We start from the raw sequence: 22,190 nt of genomic DNA on the forward strand, positions 1-22,190 counted from the left end.
TTTGTAATAAATTCAACTGGATGGATGGAACCGGTTAAAACTTTATAAAAAAACCAACCGTAAGGTTTTTTTTATTCGAATAAGACTACCTTTGGGTTTATCAGGGCCTTATCGGCTATAAGAGATAAGTTTATAGACGAATATGAGTTTTAAAGTATTTTTTTTTACGATAAATATTCTGAAATACAAAATTTCTCAGTTTTTATAATAAGTATAAATTTCACATTCTCTTTGAAGAAAATTTAGAGTTAAATTAATAGTTGCGTCTAAGATAATAGGATTACAGTTGGTATGAGAAGAAAAGAAGTTAAACTAACTGTTGAGATCCCTCATTTAACGTTCTATTTTCCAGATTTTTGTTTGTTTAGCAACTCCGTAACACAACATAAGAGTATGCCGTACTAATTGAAGTTGAGAACCCAATTTAGGGCCGTTGTAGGTTATCAAGTATCACTGTTAGGTTATCAAGCACTGTTGTTGTTTTCTACAAACATGGACTATGTTGCTCATAGAACGATTGACGAAAGCATGGAAAGAATCGCTTAAAATGGGAACAATTCTCACAACATTACTCGGGTGTCGTCGTTGATTGGAGCGTTTGTGTTCGTGAAGTAGTGATGTTCGATGCGGCTGGTCAAAGTGGGAGCCTGTCGGTAGGCGACAGTGTTCGACAAACCGTTGGCGATTGCGCATTACTTAAGTGAGATTCGCTACAGTGCTGACAGGATTGCAAAAAGTGTCAGCAGTGCCTTGATGAAATCTACTGAAACACCATAAAGGTACGTAACTAGCACCTCCACTAGAATAAGGAAAGTTTCATTCGATAAGTATATGTATTGGCTTGTTAGCGCATAGGTTAGAAACATCTGTTACTCAAATTGTCTATGAATCAGAAAAGAGATAAATCGGAATATTTCTTTGGTATTTCCATAGAGAAAAGCATATGGAAGGGGAGTTTTTCGCAGCAGTAACAGAAATATATTCTTATGATCTGAAAAATAAACGTATGCATGATGCTGATAATTTTCTACCGCGAGCAGCTAAAAAGCAGGATAATGAATTGGAATTTGTATTTCCAGATAATGATATCGATAGACGTCTTGTAGAATCCGGTGAAAGATTTCGTTTGATGTGTTACACCAAGAGTGAAAATGAACTAGATGATACGATTATAGAGCTTTGGAAAGGTATGTACTCTATTAAAGAATTAACTGTTAGTACCCGCAGGGGAAATTTTGAGGAGAATATGATCTCCGCAAAATATATTCTTATGATTTGTAAAATATTGAGTAAAATTGATTTGACCCTGTGATGTAAAACTTTTCTTATGAATCATTTTGCTTATGAATCGCAATAGCAAATACATACGTATAACTTGCAAAACACGATGGATGTATTAGTGTGGGTATCGTCGGGCTAAACGTTACTGTTCGTGACACTAAAGCGGAATTACAAGCGAGTCAGCCTTTGATCGAAATTCGCTATACGATCATCGCTCATTTGCATAAGCTAAAGAATTTTGTTTTGAATAACCGTTCGTTGCAAATATGCATTAAATCACATTTTGGGAGTTACAAATACATGACAGTCGCCATGTTCGTTCACTTTTCACTTACCCCAGACCCTATACCCATACATATATATTACATCGAAACAACATTTCCATGTTGTGGGGCTCCAAAAAAGTTAAAGTTAAAATATAAAACGGGCATCAACCGTCTTTGAACGGTTGAACCAACTCTAAGTCCATCTGTTCAAGATCAACCTAATGTTGTTAACTTATGCAAACAATTTATGTGACAAAGGAATGGAATCGCTTGAAATAAGAACAATTCTCACAACATTACTCGGGTGTCGTTGCTGATTGAAGCGTCTGTGTTCGTGAAGTAGTGATGTTCGATGCGGCTGGTCAAAGTGGGAGCCTGTCGGTAGGCGATAGTGTTCGACAAACCGTTGGCGATTGCGCATTACTTAAGTGAAATTCGCTTCAGTGTTCACAGGATTGCAAAAAGTGCCTATAGTGCCTTTAATACACGTACCGCAAAGGTACATAATTAACATTGTCACACTAGTAAGGGATGACATATCAAACAATTTGAAACACCAAACACCAAACATTCACTTTATGGTCAAGTCAGCAGAATAACTCTGAGCCATAGCAATTACAGCAAAAAAACGCAGAAACTCCGCAAAATCGATATGAGCCCCGATTCAGGAACACATACCAACCGCACGTAGTTTGCATAACTCCAATGCAATATTGTAAGGGATGAAGAATGGTGAAGTGTGCATCACATGCGACGTAGCGATAATAGACGTGGCATTAACATCATCGTCTTTCCAAGTCTGCCGTTTGATACAACACCGTGGCAAGCTATGCCAGTTTGCTTAAGCAAATGTATTTTAATTTGATCTACCGTTTTTTGGTGATTCTAAACAACATCGTGGCCTTGATAGGACCTAGATTGAAGTGACAAAGTGGCTTTATACACAGGGATTTATTTATAACAAAGGATTTTATAGAATGTCAATATTGCGATGAAGCAGTGTCTGATCTTTATAAGCTACTCTGTATTGAACGAGTGACTAACGGAAAAGTTCTTATATGAATTTCAAATCTTCGAAAGATGTCGTTTGATGTGTTACACCAAGAGTGAAAATGAACTAAATGATACGATAAAAGCGCTTCAGAAAGATATGTACCCTATCGACGAATGAACTGATAGTCACCGCAAGGAAAATATCGATGAGAATATGATTTCTACAAAATGCAAAACAAATTTTAGTAGGTTGATGGATCTCATTGCCAAACCGATAAATTCGGAAGATATTGACGAGATTTAAGAAATTTCAGTTATCTTTTCGGACGGGCTTCGGAAGTACTTCTCCCAGAATCTTGAATCGACACTTCGTCGTACACAAACGATGAACACGTTGTGAATCTGAAATGCATTTGTTTGTCCGAACCGTGCAATCCGTACTGGCGGAACGTGCTTAACGTGACAATGGTAGCTGATGATGGATCTGTTTGTGAAACTATGCTAGTTACCCTCGATATGGACGAGTAAAGAGAGTAGAGAGATATATGACTACAGCAGCAATCGTTATTATAATCGTTGGAATATGAGAAGATGCTGCTTAAGCTCGTATGATTGACGTATTTGTAAAGAACATACCTGCAAGTACCGTTGTCATTAAATATGTATTTATTCAATCATTATTTTCCATTTTCCTACCAATTCTTTGGAAAGTCTGTCTCAAAATAATCGACGAAACAGTTTTCAAGTTGACATGGCATCATGCGTTAGTAGTTGATCCTTTGTAGGTCAGTTTTTACAATATTTGATTCGATGATATTAAAGCTTTGTCGCTATTAATCTTACAGCCGATGCAGCAAACCAGGAATGGCAGACTCGCGATCACCCCAAAACTGGAGAAACAAAAATGCAGCAGGGAGATCACAAAGAAAACGAAAACAAACCAATGACGTGGAAAGATCGAGCAAAAACATAAAAACAGTTTACATCAGTAAAGATGTTGCCATTAATGAAGCATATGAAACGCTGTCTAAGCCGCAGTTGGACATGGAATATCGTAAAGTTTTGATTCAAACCGAACGCCATGTATCATACCTACGGGAAGCACTTCAAGATACACCATATCAATTGAAGCTTGCCATTGTCATTGGCCTGGTGAATGGCAAAAAGTCAATGGATATAGCTAACAATTTCAACTTCACTGTCACAGCAGAGGATCTTACGTCAGAAATTTCCGATGACATCGTGTATACTTCTAACGATAATGGAAGGACAGGAACACTGATGATTCATGCCCAACATTCCGATGCATCTCGTACACCCAAGATCAAACTGAATGATTTCGCATCCATCCAAGATATAAGCAGTCCTTTTAATATCCTAAAATATTTTAAATCATTCTACGATAAACCACGAACGGCTGGTATAGAAGGAGTAATCATATGCACCAACTCCGATATTGATGAAGGTGCCCGAGATCTGTGGAGGCCAGTAGATCTATCTGTCATGGTTGATCCCACGCCATTGGAGTTCTTTATTTCAACTTTATTGACTAAGTTGGGAGCTAAATGCTATCGATTGGATTTCGATACCCTAACGTATGGTAAATTTAATCAAGTCTATCAAACATGTAAAAAATATTCTAAATGTTACCGCTTAGCGAAGCTATTGGTCAATGCTGTTAAATCGGAAAACCATCGATTAACCAAACAAAACCCTGTTGTCAAAGAATACTATCACGCTATCCTTAGTATAATCGATAAAAATGATAGTTCCGTAAAAGGTTCATATAAGTTTACTGATCAATTTCTTAACTCAAGTTTGAGTAACTCAACTCCTGGCTATGAAGCGTTTAGATTGGAGTTTGAAGAAGAGTACTCTCAGTTGATAAATGTTTGGGAAGATCTTAAAAATAAACGTATGCATGTTGATGATAATTTTCTACCGCGAGCAGCTAAAAAGGAGGATAACGAATTGGAATTTGTATTTCCAGAAAATGATGTCGATAGACGTCTTGTAGAATTCTGCGAACGATTTCGTTTGGTGTGTTACACCAAGAGTGAAAATGAGCTAGATGATACGATTATAGAGCTTTGGAAAGATATGTACTCTATTAAAGAATTAACTGTTAGTACCCGCAGGGGAAATTTCGAGAAGAATATAAAACTCAAAACGAGTTTTGATGGGTTATTGGATCTTTTTTTCAAACCTTTAAATTCGGAAGATATTGAACGAGATCACAGAAATATTGAAAACGTATTAGCTGTTACAAAGTTGGAAAGTGCCTCTTATCAACTGCGCAGAGAAATAGTCAGATCGACGTTTCGAATAAGCCCTGATACTTTACAAGCTTCTTACTTATATCGTCATATCTATCATGAAACACTTCTTGAACTGGATGTTTATGATATCTGCTTTGGTACGGTTGTTCTATCCGACATAATATCATTGCAAGGTAAAAATCCCCGTGAAATACTTTTCATTAAAGATTCTGTGTTTTATAAAGACTCAGAGAAGGTGAAAAGTTTTTTTTACTCTTTCAAACAATACAACTGTTTGATCATTATCTGCCACGAAATGTTTATGGCGTGTCAAGGAAATATAAGAAAATGGAGAGAAGACATTTCTCAGAAGCCTTCAAAACAAATTTTTCTTGTCAGAAAAACAAATAATATTCATACTGATCTGAATTATTTTAGTATTTCTGATGTAACAAAAGAATCATGGGAAAAATTTCTTGATACAGATATTCCTCTATGCTCAACTTCCATTTCGCCCTCCAAGGTTTTCCAGGATTGCTTCTACGAATTTTCCATTGAAGAACTCATCATGTGCTTGGACTGGGGAAAGCAAATGGAACAAAACAATGCAATAGTTAAGAAATATCGGCAAATCCGAGACATTTATGTTCATCGCAAGTGGATAAATGAAGAAGAAGAAATAAGCATTGAATTACCGCAGGAAGATTTCACAGCAGCGAGTGAAGCCTTTCTTAAATCCATACGATGTTTTCCAGATGATTATATCAGTTTTGAAAAGATAACAAAACGAATTGAACAAAACGGAATGATTAATCAAATTTTCCCAAAAATACCTAATGAAAAGATTGTACAGGTACAATGCGAATGTGTCAGTGGCGATAAAGATAGAAAAATGTTGATATTATTGGGTGAAGCGGGATGCGGAAAGTCGATGAACCTCACATGGTTGGCTTGGCATTTGCAGAAGCGAAGACGTTCTAGCTGGGTGATTCGATGTAACTTATCTGATTATTGCTATGATTTTAATCAATTTATAGCGCACGAAAAGAATGAAACTGTTCAGGTTAGCGAAAATGACGCACTGAAGATGTTATACAAGTTGGCACATTTATCGCTCGTCGAGATGAAAGGAAACGCTAGTGAAAAGAAGCTAGCACAACAATGTTCGGAATGTTTATTTTCTATGAATAACTCAGCGAGATTGTCTATCAATTTGATGAAAAATCATGGTTTATCTTTAAACAACGCAATTCTACTGCGGGTATTTGTAGAAAAGTTTAATGCAAGTGAATTGGTGTTGCTATTAGATGGGTTCGATGAAATCGCACCTTCCTACAAGGAAGTAATGTGTCAGTTTCTCTCTTATTTTAAAAACTTTAAAGGAATAAGAAACATATACCTCACAAGTCGGCCTTATAATTTCAAAGAAAAAATGAAAGAGGTATTTGTTGAGGCAGCATTTTTTAAATTAAACCCTTTTTCTCGGCAAGATAAAGGACTGATTTTAATCAAGATGATGAAATTGAAAATAGATAGTGCACCTGTTTACATTACGGAAATAATTGATTTCTATAAAGCATTGTGTGTTATAGTACTGGGCAGATTAGGCGATTTGAGTGATAATCCACTTAACCTTATGATGACAATAGATATTGTTATACCTCTTGCTAATCAATATGTACACTTTCAAAATAAAAAGGTCAGTTTACAGTTACTGGAGGATATAGAAAAAATATTCAAACCCACTTTCATCGTAGAAGAATTTGTGAACAGAATGATTAGACGTCATTTATATATTAATTATGCTGTAGATAACAAAGAAACAAATTTACTAATTGAAGCAGGAAAACTTGAAAAAGACATAGAAGATATGAAATTAAAGCATGGATTGCTAGCACTATGGGTTCTATTTGACGCATGTGATCAAAGTGAGCGTATATCGAAGTTATTGGCACATGAAGAACGCCTGCCAAAGGGTTATATGCATACGACCCATGAAGCTGCAGAGAAAACTGGCATAATAAATGGAGTCGAAGATGGTATTCCAATATTTATTCACCGTACGTTCGCAGAATACTTAGGTGCTTGGTGGATCGTCAAGAAAAGAATGCTGTCTACAGTTCCGCAGAAAAGTAAACACTTAACATGTCTCTTGGAAGATATGTTGAAAACAAAAAGTGAAATTTTAAAGCATATGCATATCATCCTGGCAAGCGACAAACCATTGCACCTTGCTATTGTTGAAAATGATTTGACAACAGCAAAATCATTACTGCGTGATAATTCAGAGCTTTTAAGTGAAACAGATTCCGGTGGCAGGACAGCATTTCATTTGTTAGCAATGTATGCTTATATTGGCGATTATCTCGAATATTTTCCTTCGTCTCTCGAGAGTAACACAGTGAATTGTAAAGAGCGAGTATTTGGCTGGACTGCACTTGATTGCGCATTTGAAGCCGATAAACGTCTCTTGATAATATATCTTTTGCATTGTGGGGCTTTAATAAATAAAAATATACTTTACAAACAGGTACAAGACTCTGCTGCTGAAAATCAAGCTAAAATTTGTAAAGCAGCAACTTACGCCAAATATTTTATGGAATATTTAAGTCAAAAAGCAAGCACGTATGATTCGAAAGATGCTAAAATCATGAAAGAATTTTGTGATGAAGTGATCGAGAAAATATTGGGCAAATCCAAACGAAGAGAAGATACCCCTTATATCAATAAAGATAAGGTTAGTTGCCTCTTTGAAAACATCATCCATGTAGATTCAGTTTGGATGTTAGAGAGAATAGTGGAACAGATCCCCAAAAACTTCGTACAAATGTACAGAGAATCATTTTTTGGTTGGGCGATGGCAAAAAAATCGATTTTTGTGTTGAAATATATAGTGGAACAAGATAAATCTTTGTTCAAGGAGCCTTTTGTCATGGATTGTTTGCCAAAGATAGTGGCTTTGGATTATAAAAATGAGTTCAAATGGTTTATCGATCTCTATTCTACTGATCTGATAAAAATAAAAGATTTCCAAATGTGCTCAATGGAAAGAGATACTGTAACTAACTTACAATTCCATCCGTACGACTATAATGAAATTTGGGATATAGTTCGAAAAATTGAAACATACAATTTGAATCATCCCATAGACACCAGAATTCTATCATTATTGGGATTATGTTTGGCCTACGGAAGAACCTCAATGTTGAAGTATTTGACGAAGTCATGTAACTTAGATCTTAACGTCGACCTTCTTTGCTATCTTGCAAAGGTAACTGACAGATTGCGTAATATGCTGAGCAAGATTGATGTAAAACGTGCTTACGAATATCTTTTGGTTCAGGCATTGAATACAGGTAGCAACAAAGTGAATGACATGTTTCGTAAAGTCGTAAAATTAGAACTTTTCGAATTCGCAAAATTTCTGATGAAACGAGTCAACATTGACTATAAAACTGTTGATAAGTTGAATCGTTGGAATATTTTCCATTGGTTTGTTTCACTACCACTAAGTGATAATCGCGAAGTTGTGGAATCTATGTTGGACTTATTCCGATGCATGATTGAGAGAACAAATATGGACTGTTTTGATATTTTAGATAAAAAGAAACGTAGTATTCTTCATATTGCAATAGAAAATGACAACAGAGATATCGCAGACTTTATCATTGCTCGAAAACTACAAATTGAAAATTTAAAAGACATTCCACGCCTGGGTTTTAATGCGATAAATAAATTGAAATCCTGCTGCCTTGCGGTGCACAATATATCCAAATCACTCAAATCAGAAGAATACTGTCACAAAGTGATTTGTATGTTAGCCGACCATATTGCTTTTCTTTTATTATCAGATGATAAAAGACCTTCACTCGAAGAAAATGCCGATCAATTGTACCAAATCGCAGTAGAATGTAGATCCTTATTCCTAATGTACTATTTGCATAAAGAGCCACGATTCAAGATGTCACCATCGATTCATGATACAGATTGGTCAGCATGCATAGCGCAGAGCTTAGAGTCACAAAACTTCGAGTTGTTCAAATGGGTGGTTGGTCAATATTGCCTCGGCCATAACATTATCCACCCCAAACTAAATTCAATTAATAAACCCATTAATTCTAGAACCCTTCAAGAATGCGATGCGAATAAATGTTATCGGTTGCCAGTAAATGTCTATGAGTTGAACAACTCGATCGATCGAGCTGATCTGGAACTACCTACCATTATGAAACTTTTGATCCTCGCTGTATGCGTAAAACATGTCAAAGCCACTAAATACTTGTGTGAAACTTTTCCTATAAATATCGATTGGAAAGTTTTAAACGATATTATGCGAATCACGCATAGTGTTGTAGGTAGAGTTTATGGTAAGCCTGGTTTCGATCAGGTGTTTCTATATTTGATTAATCATACCTCCAATATTCATGAATTAGATGAAGAGCATAGAAATGCATTACATTGCGCTGTCGAAAACTACAGCAGCTGTATGGCTAGATATTTAATTGAGCATAATCTGTTCGAGGTGACCACAATCAACGAACAGAATAGATGGAATGCATTGCATTATTGTGCTTCAAGGAAATCGGACAAGGATTGTTGTGACATGAAAAGTGAGGACCTCTTTAGTTTCATGCTGGAATGGGTGCTTAAGAATAGGCCCAATACTAAAGCGCAAGAAATTAAACAACTATGTTTCGACAGCAATGACGGAAGAAAGAGTGTTATTCAGATTGCTTTTGAGACAGGGAACATAAATATTACTCAATGCATCATTTGCTCATATCTTAACATTAAAACCATAGACCAACACGAGATAATAGACATAAAGGAATGTTCAATCATCAGAGAATGCTTTGATGTGCTTGACCAAATAGCAGCTCGGCTACCATTCAATGCAGAATCTGAACAACTTTTGGATCGAATAGCCAAACCTATCGACAGAATTTCGCGCGAGAAAATTAAAAATACAGATCATGTAGCTAAGGATGCATGTCGAGCAGCGATCAAATACAGATCCGTTTCAACATTAGAGTATCTGATCACGAAGTGCAAGAGCCAAATGCACAGAGAATTGACTAAAAGTTCTAGTAGAGAAATATTTGCTTGTATGATGGAATGCATTCGCCATAACAAAACAAATTTGTTCAATATGCTGGCTCGTCATTATCACAACTATCAAGGCTTCCGATCTATTAAGTTGGTTGAGTATGAACTGGAGGAAAATGATAACTATTACGAAACCATTTTTGATGAGGGCAAAATACAATGGTTAGTAGTTAATCAAACAACTACAAGAAATTGGTCACATAATGTGTCCGAAGAGTATCTGCCACTACTCATTTTGTCTATTGCATATGGAAGGATGCAAATGGCACAAACATTGATTCAAATGCGTCACCTGCCCTTCAATGAGTTGTTAGTTCAATTAATCTTGAAAGCATTGAATAATATTCAGCCAGCAAAGGATACAGTAGCAGTGTTAGAATATCTTGCAAAAAAGGGGGAATCAAATGTTAATTAATTGCATCTTGCCATAGATGGGATGTAACAATTGGACATTGGAAATACATTGAACAATTCGAAAAACACTTAAACTGAAATTCCTTCATGTGTACTAATGATATTGTGATACTGTTTTGGAAGGATTAGGCATAATCATTGGATTCATCAATTTATTGTAATTAACTATGTACGTAATAGCAATAGGTTTTTCGATGGGAGTCCGACGGTATTGTGAGGAATAAGGTGATTGGCAAACGAATAATCGATTCATTAGTAATTACGAAGCGAATCAGAAGAGGAAGTAAATTCACTTAATAGTTTTCATATCTATCTCTTCACTTTTATTCCCGCTTTATTTGTTTATCATTTTTAAATGCTGTACAAAGAGACATTTGCATAACGCTATTGATGTGAGAGCGACTTAATTAAAAGAAATACTAGTAAGTGTCCAACATAAATCTTGTGCGGGTCATTGTGATTATCATCTGTCTTGATCCTTGTCCGCGGCCTGGCTGGCTGCGTTGAAGCAAGCTTATTCATGAAGAGCAAATTCGAAATTTTACGGATTTGACAAAGACGACAATTCTTCGGTAAAAAATCCGCATTAAAAATAAAAAAATCCGCATGGTCATAAAAAATGCTTTGAATTAAATTAAATTAATTCACGATCTTATACCTAATTATAAAAATTTACTTAAGAACGCTTGGGTACAATATTTAATATTATGGTTGAGATTTTACTCGGCACGAAGCTACAGATGAAGTTCCGTCTATGGTCAATTTATATAATGTGTAATTCATTGATATTATGCCTCAGTTTAACAGAATTTAAAAAAATATACAGTGTTCTAAGACACGGTGACGATTCTTGATACTGTAACATAATAGAAGTGTAACTTTTTTAGATTTTGCATCAATAAATAGTCATAGGTCTGCTCCCTTTCAGCTCAGAATACAGACTAAATTTTATTGACCGAAACGCACATACACAAATATTATCTTACATCTGCACCTATACTACCCTTATCTTATCTTACTACTTATACACTAACCTATTATAATTAAATGTATATCTCCTGTTCGTTGTTTTGGTCTGATCAAATTGTTTGCAAGTTCCAGGTGCCCTATCTCCCAACCTTACTTTTAGGTTTTTTTTTCTTCGCACAGGTAGTTCAACATATCCCAAATCGAAAAAAAAATGTATTTAGTATTGGTATTTAGTCCAATTGAGCTCAAACACAGCGCTAAATCCCATACAAATGTATGTAACGTACAGGGGTCTGGCCAAACCCGGGCTGTGCAGTAAGGTTTTAGAATAGCACTGTGGACTAGGGTTAAGATAAAAAATGGTATGTTTTTGAAGTTAATTTTTTTTAACACATTTTTCCCAGCGGATAGGCAGCTTTTTAGATCCTTCCTCGTTGAAAGATGTTGGTCGTGTTTGCAGCCTGTGAGAAATAATGCGTGTACCCTTTTGTGAACTGTACCAAACTGCGGTTCTTTATTTTTTCCTTTTATCTCTTTCGCTACCACTCCTACTACTACAATTTGCTGCTTGGCAGATCGTACTGCCGCCTCCCACAGTCCTCCGAAATGCGATGCGCGAGGAGGAATAAATCGCCACCGAATTTCATTGTTCGCACACCAATTGAAGATCGCTTCACGCTCAGGATCACTGCACTTGAACATTCTGTAGACACGATGCACTTCCTGCGCAGCCCCTTTGAAAGTGGTTCCATTGTCCGAATGGATCTCAGCAACTTGTCCTCTGCGGGCGATGAACCGACGAAGTGCGGATAAAAATGCGGCAGTTGTCAGATCACTGACCAACTCTAGATGAACTGTCCTGGTAGCGAAACAGACGAAAACCGCAATGTATGCCTTCATTGCTTCTCTATTCCGAACTGGCAATTTCAACATAACTGGTCCACAATAGTCAACGCCACACACCGAAAACGGTCTCGACGGCGAGACACGTGACACAGGAAGATCTGCGACACTCTGCTTGATCAGTGTGGGCTTGACCTTGAAGCATTGGATGCATCTGTGAAATACCGCCTTGCACAGACTGCGACCACCCAATATCCAGAACCTCTGACGTAATGTGGCCAGCATAAGTTGAGGTCCGGCATGTAACAACCTTATATGAACGGCTTCCGCCAATAGTGTTGCCAACGGGTGTTTCGCTGAAAAAACCATCGGATGTTTGGTGGCCATCGCAATGTTCGCGTTTCCCAATCTACCACCGACGCGTAATACAGCCGATTTGTCGATGAAAGGTGACAATCACTTTAGCCGAGAGCCACGTGATGGCTCACGACCGTTTCCGAGGTCCTGATACTCCTCTGCGAACGACTCTTGCTGGACTAACTGACACAGCCTAAGCTCTGCGTGTAGTAGCTCATCACTGCTCAAGCACAAACCGTCCTCGACAGTACTCTTCGTACCTGTATCTTTGCTGGTTACCGATAATTTCTTCATGTGGCCCAATCGCTCGTATTCATGCATAAATTCAGAGTATGCCCTGTTCATTTCAGGATGTTGACGCAACCGACGCTCTACTGCTAGCAGTCGGGAATCTGCCGTGTGTTTCGATAATCCTAAAACGAGACTCGCATCATTATTGCGAGGGAAGCATACAACATACCGGCCCAATTCATTGCGTTTCGTAGTAGCAGCGTAGAACCTTTCACAGACGTCCTCCTCCGCAGAGAGCGCTAGATCCTCACTGATGGTTTCGCTTTGCCAGAAACGCGACATTACTGTCTCCAACGGAGACTCATTGGTGCCCAGATGGCACACTCTAGGGAAGTGGAGTGTGTGGTTGGAGATGTGGCCCGAGACTGCCCATCCGAAAGGTGTCTCAACCAGCCAGGGGTTTCCACGCCCCAGCGTCCGTTTTGCTCCTGAATGGAGCTCCCAATACGCGTCTCCTTCGATGACGATGTCGTTTCTGCCTGGAAGATTGAATGCCGTATCCGCCAGGGTCACATCCGGCAAACCCCACGCAGATACATCAATCGGTGCTGTAGGAATGTCTGCAGATGGTGCTTCCATGACCAAAACTTCCAATGGGGTGCGATTGAAGCGTTGCCATGATCTTCCCTTTAACTCGCCGTATAGTCTTTCCGATGTCAGAAACGGTAACTTTAGCCTTGATAAGTGACGTGACCAATCGCCGAGCGAATGATTCGGAGACAAAATTGCACATAGACCCGGAATCCAGCAGGGCTCGTGGCTGATGGGCATTTCCGTAGTCTTCGATGATCCGAACAATCGCAGTCTCCAGGAAAACCATATCGCCGTCTGTCTGGACAGACATGGTAGTTTTGGTCGGGGTAGCTGGTACGTGCCGCAAGGTGTGATGACGTTCACGACACAGCCGACACGAGTAATCCGATTTGCATTGCTTGGCCAAATGCGACGCACTTAAACAATTCCTGAATAGACGCCGTGATGACACCAGTTCCCGACGACTCGGCACATCCTTCTCCTTGAACATAGCACAATCACGCACCCAGTGGGCATTCGAACACCCCGACACACACCGTGGTTGGTGAACAGCCGATTGCGCTCCCATTGCCTTCGCCGTCGCGGCATTTGACACCGTTCTTTGAGAAACCTGACGATCGAACCATTCGGTAGCCTTCAATATTTGAATGCGATCTTCGATGAATGTTAAAAGCTCGACGTACACATCCTTATCGCAATGAACCGACTGTTTCTCCCAGGCTAGTATGGGAGCATCACCAAGCTTGAAAAGCAACAGATTGCATAACGGAGTATCCCAGTGGTTGATCGGCTCCTTCAACTTCACGAGTCCATTCACATGACGCGTAAAGTCGTCGAGTAATTGCATCAAATCGCTCGCGCAGCCATCACGAACCGCCGGCGAGTGAAGCAGCTTCCGATAATAGTCCCTTATTAACAGCCTCGGGTTGTCATAGCGCTTAAGAAGCGATGCCCATGTCGTCGTGTAATTGTCAGATGTGAGCGTTATGTGTTCGAAGGGCACTGCTGCCTCACCACTATGTCCACTAACACTTCCGGGATCTGGGCCGCCTCTTCCTCCTTGAATTTGGCCAGAAAGAGTTCTAAAGCCTCGAAGCTACACAACACCGTCTTTTTCTTCTGCTGGGCTGACTTCACTTTCTTCTCCATGTCACTTGGATTTACGTCGCTGAATCGTTCGAAATTAGCACGCACTCACGAACAATTCCCTCGACAACTATGCCACAAACTATGCGAAAACCACGAGCTGTTGAAGCAGAGCCCGAACTGAACGTACTTGAACCCGTCGAACTTTGAAAAATGGCGCCCGAATGACGCTACCGTTGAATGTTCCAAGCTCTTGATGCAGAGCAACCACAAGCAAAACCAGAAAACACGCAAATTCCAAAACCTTGAATCAATGATCCGGTTCGAAGGACCAAAAATGTGAGAAATAATGCGTGTACACCCTTTTGTGAACTGTACCAAACTGCGGTTCTTTATTTTTTCCTTTTATCTCTTTCGCTACCACTCCTACTACTACAAGCGCTCCCCGTCCCCGACGTTTACTACGCCAGATTTGTCTCTCAACGCTAAGCTGATTTGAAAATTCTACACACAGCCAATTGCGCAAATTATGTTCATCTTCATCATCACTGTTGAATCTTTTGCCTCTCAAATGTACCGTGAGGGAGCTAATCACACGACAGGAGATCTGGGAGGGTGTTCCAATGTTTCCAACAAAAATATCGATATCGTTTTCTCTCCATCCGTCCGGTAGGACGAAAAGTCTTTATGTTTGATTCGCCCTTGTATGTTGTCTCATCGCTTCATTATTTTTTATTTCAACCATTGAATACTATTGCTAACATCCAAATTTATTATTAAGCATAATCATTCCAGTCTTTGCTAACGAGTGCAGCGCTACAAACAATCTATTTAACATTTTCTTTAACAACATCCCTGTTTGCACAATATTTGTCCAATGTGTTGTTTATTCGATCGTTTATGCTTCAATTTCATCTCTATTTCTAGTTACATAGGCAAATATCAACTGGTTTCGCGGAAGAAGAACTAAAACTCAAACCTATTTGAAAAATTGAACATCTTGACAAGCTTGAGCCATGCCAGGAAAAAGAAAATTGTTGACAAATGAAAAGAATGAGAGCTGTAATAGTAGGCCACCAAAGTGCACAAAAGCCAATGAACATCTCGATGCACAATCTATAACTCAGATAAGACCCAAGCTGCATGGAATCAAAACATCTATGCATGGTATATCGTATCAAGTTAAACTTAGTATGTACTTTTGTCTGGTGAATGCTAAGAAGCCAATAATTTCGTCAGAAGTCGACAAAAGCTTCAGCTTCACAATAACGTCAGAAGATCCCAAGGCACTTAAATTCGACGATATCGTCTACACCTTCATAGATGGCAACCAGACAGGAATTCTTAAGATTCAAGCCAAACACCTGTTCGACAGACCTGATATTAAAGCGAACGAGTTCTTAATACACAGAACCGACAAAAGAAATCGGTTTGCAATCATGAAGTATTGGGAGTCGTTCTGTAAACAGCAACCGCAAACGACCCATATAGAAGGACTAATCATCTGCACCAACTCTGGTATAGCAACCAATGCTATGGAATTGTGGTCGCTTGTAGATTCATCAGTTATTGGCGCTACGGCTATATCTTTGGACTCGTGTATTTTAACATTATTTAGTAAGTTGGGTGGTAATTGCTATCGGCTGATATACGACAAACTAAAGGATACATACCAATCCTTATTTCAAACAATGAAGAAAAAAGCAACAACATTAATCAATCAACAACGTACCAAGTTGGCCGACCTCCTCGTCAAAGCTATCAAATCACAGGAGGAGAAAATAACTCAGAATAATGTAATTGCCATAAAGTATCGCTCAGCCATCATAAGTATAATTGACAATGGAAACAATCGTTCGAGTGGGTCATACAGATTTACTGAGGAATTTGTAAATCCATCTTCGCTCAACTACCCACCAGGTTACGAAGCATTTAGAGAGCAGTTCGCGGTTCAATACCAAAAAGAATTCAAAATTGATGGATGTGTATGGGACGGTTTGAAACGGAAACGAGTGCATGTTACAGAAAACTTTTGGTCCGACGTAGACAATCAATGCTCTCCCTCTGAATTATTTCCTGATGAAGATGAACTCATAAAGTCCTTCTGTGAAAAATTTCGTTTATGGTGTGGCACTAACAGTGAAAATGAGCTAGACAACACGATAGAACAACTTTTGAATGATTATATGTTTGACAAAGCTAATTCGGCAGGCTGGGGCGCTGCTGAAAGGAATGTGGGATTAGCAACACTATTCAAAACAAATTTTGATTGGTTAGAGAACCCGTTTGCCGAATCTTTAAACATTGAAGATGTAAAAATCGCTATAGAAAATATTAAAAATATGATACACTGTATACAGCTAAAGACTACATCTGACAACCTTCGTCAAGCAATAGGAGTATCTCCATACCGAATCAGGGACGATCGTCTCGAAACTTCATTGCTTTATAATAATCTGCATAGAACTAACACTCTGGAGTCTCAAACACTGGAAGTTGAAACTTACGATATTCAATTTGCAGCTACGCTACTGTACGACATTACTATAAAAGAAAAACTCCCTTTATTTGTCGAAGGTTCAAAGTTGAACAGCAATTTGGATAAGTTCTTTAATGTTTTTCATTCCACTGATGAATTTAGCTTTTTGATTATTATTTGCTATAAAACCGACGCCGATGTTCGAATCAAAATTAATGAATGGCATGACAATAACAAAGAAAACTACAATACAGAAACAAAATATGTGATTATTATCAAACAAATAGATAGCATCCCATGCGAACAAAACCATTTTTTTATCAAAGATCTCACCCTGGACTCACTGGATCAGCTTAAAAAAAAAAACATATGTTTATGCTCAACGACCATTTCCCCCTCCGAGCTTTTCCAGGATTGCTTCAACAAACTTTCCATTCAAGAACTCATCAAGTACTTGGACTGGGGAAAGCAAATGGAACAAAACAATGCAATAGTTGAAACATATCAGCAAATCCAAAACAGTTATGTTCATCGCAAGTGGATAAATGAAGAAGAAGAAATAAGCATTGAATTACCGCAGGAAGATTTCACAGCAGCGAGTGAAGCCTTTCTTAAATCCATACGATGTTTTCCAGATGATTATATCAGTTTTGAAAAGATAACAAAACGAATTGAACAAAACGGAATGATTAATCAAATTTTCCCAAAAATACCTAATGAAAAGATTGTACAGGTACAATGCGAACGTGTCAGTGGCGATAAAGATAGAAAAATGTTGATATTATTGGGTGAAGCGGGATGCGGAAAGTCGATGAACCTCACATGGTTGGCTTGGCATTTGCAGAAGCGAAGACGTTCTAGCTGGGTGATTCGATGTAACTTATCTGATTATTGCTATGATTTTAATCAACTTATAAAGAAGACAAAGAACCAAACAGTTCAGGACAGCGAAAATGATGCGATGAGGATGTTATACATGTTGGCTCATTTATCGGTCGTGACAAGCAACAATATTGATAGAGAAAAGCCGAAAGCTCGTGAATGTTCGAAATACTTAAAGTTGGAGGATAATACAACGAAATTCTCAAAACTATGTAATAAAATCACGTGTAATAGTCATTATGGTCTGTCCTCAATGGACTTTATTCAACTACGAATGTTTATAGAAAAGTTTAATGCAGGTGAATTGGTGTTGCTATTAGATGGGTTCGATGAAATCGCACCTTCTTACAAGGAAGTGGTGTTGAAGCTTCTCTCTCATTTTGAAAAATTCAATGCAATAAGAAAAATGTACCTCACAAGTCGTCCTTACGGCTTTAAACAACAATTCGAAAAGGCATTCAAAGAGCCAGCATTTTTTCAATTGGAACCTCTCTCATTGCAAAACAAAGGCTCTATATTATATAAGATTATGAAGAAGACATGGCCTCAGATGCACATATCTGTTAAAGGAGCAACGTTTGATATCTTTCAAGTACTATGTGCTATTTTAATTTGCAATTTGGATGAACTGAGTGATAATCCATTTTATCTTTTGATGTCTGTGAATATACTTGTTGAATATGAGGGTATAAAAAATAATACAAACAGTTTAGAATCGTTCTTGCTTAAAGAAATAGAAAGGATATTCAAACCATCAATAATCGTTGATGAGTTTATTGAAAAAAAGATTACAAATAGTTACTACGAAAAAATTGGAGCAGTCAAGAACGCACATTTTCACCCTACACAGAAAATCCAACATGAATCGTACATAGAACAGCATAAAGTAAGACATGGATTAGTAGCACTGCGTCTTTATTTTAATACTACACAGCTGAGGACCATACTAACAGACTTGGAGAACAATGAAAGAAACAATTACATAAACACAATACTAGAAGCGAGCGAGAAAATTGGCATAATAAATGGAATTCAAGACGATATTCCAAGGTTTATTCATCATATATTCGCTGAATACTTAACTGTTTGGTGGGCTGTTAAGAAACGGTTACAATCTGAAGATTCGCAGGAAAAGCTACAGTTCAGCACTATTTGGGAGGATTTATCTGGAAAAGTATCTGACATTATTAGGTTTGTTGACAGACTCATAGCTTACGACAAACCATTGCACCTTGCTATTGTGGAAAATGATATGACAACAGCAAAATCATTACTGCGTGATAATTCAGAGCCTTTTAGTGAAACAGATTCCGGTGGCAGGACAGCATTTCATTTGTTAGCAATGTTTGCTAATATTGGCGATTATCTCGAATATTTTCCTTCGTCTCTCGAGAGTAACACAGTGAATTGTAAAGAGCGAGTACGTGGCTGGACTGCACTTGATTACGCATTTGAAGCCGACAAACGTCTCTTGATAATATATCTTTTGCATCGTGGGGCTTCAATAAATAAAAATATACTTTACAAACTGGCAGCAGAGAGTGCTGCTGAAAATCAAGTTAAAATTTGTAAAGCAGCAACTTACGCCAAATATTTTATGGAATATTTAAGTCAAAAAGCAAGCGAGTATGATTCGACAGATGCTAAAATCATGAAAGAATTTTGTGATGAAGTGATCGAGAAAATATTGGGCAAATCCAAACAAAGAGACGATACCCCTTATATCAATAAAGATAAGGTTAGTTGCCTCTTTGAAAACATCATCCATGTAGATTCAGTTTGGATGTTAGAGAGAATAGTGGAACAGATCCCCAAAAACTTCGTACAAATGTACAGAGAATCATTTTTTGGTTGGGCGATGGCAAAAAAATCGATTTTTGTGTTGAAATATATAGTGGAACAAGATAAATCTTTGTTCAAGGAGCCTTTTGTCATGGATTGCTTGCCAAAGATAGTGGCTTTGGATTATAAAAATGAGTTCAAATGGTTTATCGATCTCTATTCTACTGATCTGATAAAAATAAAAGATTTCCAAATGTGCTCAATGGAAAGAGATACTGTAACTAACTTACAATTCCATCCGTACGACTATAATGAAATTTGGGATATAGTTCGAAAAATTGAAACATACAATTTGAATCATCCCATAGACACCAGAATTCTATCATTATTGGGATTATGTTTGGCCTACGGAAGAACCTCAATGTTGAAGTATTTGACGAAGTCATGTAACTTAGATCTTAACGTCGACCTTCTTTGCTATCTTGCAAAGGTAACTGACAGATTGCGTAATATGCTGAGCAAGATTGATGTAAAACGTGCTTACGAATATCTTTTGGTTCAGGCATTGAATACAGGTAGCAACAAAGTGAATGACATGTTTCGTAATGTTATAAAATTAGAACTTTTCGAATTCGCAAAATTTCTGATGAAACGAGTCAACATTGACTATAAAACTGTTGATAAGTTGAATCGTTGGAATATTTTCCATTGGTTTGTTTCACTACCACTAAGTGATAATCGCGAAGTTGTGGAATCTATGTTGGACTTATTCCGATGCATGATTGAGAGAACAAATATGGACTGTTTTGATATTTTAGATAAAAAGAAACGTAGTATTCTTCATATTGCAATAGAAAATGACAACAGAGATATCGCAGACTTTATCATTGCTCGAAAACTACAAATTGAAAATTTAAAAGACATTCCACGCCTGGGTTTTAATGCGATAAATAAATTGAAATCCTGCTGCCTTGCGGTGCACAATATATCCAAATCACTCAAATCAGAAGAATACTGTCGCAAAGTGATTTGTATGTTAGCCGATCATATTGCTTTTCTTTTATTATCAGATGATAAAAGACCTTCACTCGAAGAAAATGCTGATCAATTGTACCAAATCGCAGTAGAATGTAGATCCTTATTCCTAATGTACTATTTGCATAAAGAGCCACGATTCAAGATGTCACCATCGATTCATGATACAGATTGGTCAGCATGCATAGCGCAGAGCTTAGAGTCACAAAACTTCGAGTTGTTCAAATGGGTGGTTGGTCAATATTGCCTCGGCCATAACATTATCCACCCCAAACTAAATTCAATTAATAAACCCATTAATTCTAGAACCCTTCAAGAGTGCGATGCGAATAAATGTTATCGGTTGCCAGTAAAAGTCGATAAGTTGAACAACTCGATCGATCGAGCTGATCTGGAACTACCTACCATTATGAAACTTTTGATCCTCGCTGTATGCGTAAAACATGTCAAAGCCACTAAATACTTGTGTGAAACTTTTCCTATAAATATCGATTGGAAAGTTTTAAACGATATTATGCGAATCACGCATAGTGTTGTAGGTAGAGTTTATGGTAAGCCTGGTTTCGATCAGGTGTTTCTATATTTGATTAATCATACCTCCAATATTCATGAATTAGATGAAGAGCATAGAAATGCATTACATTGCGCTGTCGAAAACTACAGCAGCTGTATGACTAGATATTTAATTGAGCATAATCTGTTCGAGGTGACCACAATCAACGAACAGAATAGATGGAATGCATTGCATTATTGTGCTTCAAGGAAATCGGACAAGGATTGTTGTGACATGAAAAGTGAGGACCTCTTTAGTTTCATGCTGGAATGTGTGCTTAAGAATAGGCCCAATACTAAAGTGCAAGAAATTAAACAACTATGTTTCGACAGCAATGACGGAAGAAAAAGTGTTATTCAGATTGCTTTTGAGACAGGGAACATAAATATTACTCAATGCATCATTTGCTCATATCTTAACATTAAAACCATAGACCAACTCGAGATAATAGACATAAAGGAATGTTCAATCATCAGAGAATGCTTTGATGTGCTTGACCAAATAGCAGCTCGGTTACCATTCAATGCAGAATCTGAACAACTTTTGGATCGAATAGCCAAACCTATCGACAGATTTTCGCGCGAGAAAATTAAAAATACAGATCATGTAGCTAAGGATGCATGTCGAGCAGCGATCAAATACAGATCCGTTTCAACATTAGAGTATCTGATCACGAAGTGCAAGAGCCAAATGCATGGAGAATTGGCTAACAGCACTAGCACTGATTTGTTTCCCTGCATAATGGAGTGCATCAGACGCAATAAGAATAGTTTATGCAAAGTACTCCTGGGTTACTATCGTCCCTTACAAAATATGCCCCCCAAGAGCGTTGTTGAGTACAATAATGAGGAAAACGATAATAATTGCACTATTTCGATTGATGAGAACAAAATACAATGGCCAAACAGCCCAACCATTGGCCAAACAGCCCAGGAAGTGTCCAGATCTCCGATATTCCTGCCACTTCTTATTCTGTCTGGTGCGTATAGAAACTTACCAATCCATCAATCTTTAATTGAGCTGTTTAAGCTGGGGCCAAATTACCCGGTTTGGCAGTTGAT

The 22,190-nt window shown here is 38.0% G+C and overlaps 2 protein-coding genes across 2 annotated transcripts; both read left to right on the forward strand.

The window, feature by feature from the left end:
• The first annotated feature begins 834 nt into the window (after nt 1-834).
• LOC125955368 (uncharacterized) lies at nt 835-20,668 on the forward strand. Its single transcript, XM_049686502.1, has 4 exons — nt 835-1,004; nt 1,080-1,187; nt 15,326-17,076; nt 20,612-20,668. The coding sequence occupies exons 3-4, from the start codon at nt 15,415-15,417 to the stop codon at nt 20,666-20,668; spliced, it is 1,719 nt and encodes a 572-aa protein (XP_049542459.1). The 5' UTR covers nt 835-1,004; nt 1,080-1,187; nt 15,326-15,414.
• On the forward strand, nt 1,515-11,245 carry LOC125954241 (uncharacterized). The gene is made up of 2 exons (XM_049684375.1): nt 1,515-2,046; nt 3,386-11,245. Exon 2 carries the CDS (start codon nt 3,405-3,407, stop codon nt 10,317-10,319), a length of 6,915 nt encoding a protein of 2,304 aa, XP_049540332.1. The 5' UTR covers nt 1,515-2,046; nt 3,386-3,404; the 3' UTR covers nt 10,320-11,245.
• Nucleotides 20,669-22,190: the final 1,522 nt, after the last annotated feature.

This window comes from Anopheles darlingi, chromosome 3 (genome assembly GCF_943734745.1).
Source record: "Anopheles darlingi chromosome 3, idAnoDarlMG_H_01, whole genome shotgun sequence".
Classification (NCBI taxonomy): domain Eukaryota; kingdom Metazoa; phylum Arthropoda; class Insecta; order Diptera; family Culicidae; genus Anopheles; species Anopheles darlingi.

Excerpts from the sequence above, each read along its gene's own strand:
- LOC125954241 (XM_049684375.1), top strand. The coding sequence starts at position 3,405 with ATGGCAGACTCGCGATCACCCCAAAACTGGAGAAACAAAAATGCAGCA.
- LOC125955368 (XM_049686502.1), top strand. The coding sequence starts at position 15,415 with ATGCCAGGAAAAAGAAAATTGTTGACAAATGAAAAGAATGAGAGCTGT. Across the intron at positions 17,077-20,611 it reads GCTATAAAACCGACGCCGAT|ATGATAAAAGACCTTCACTC; the intron begins GTTCGAATCAAA and ends TTTTATTATCAG.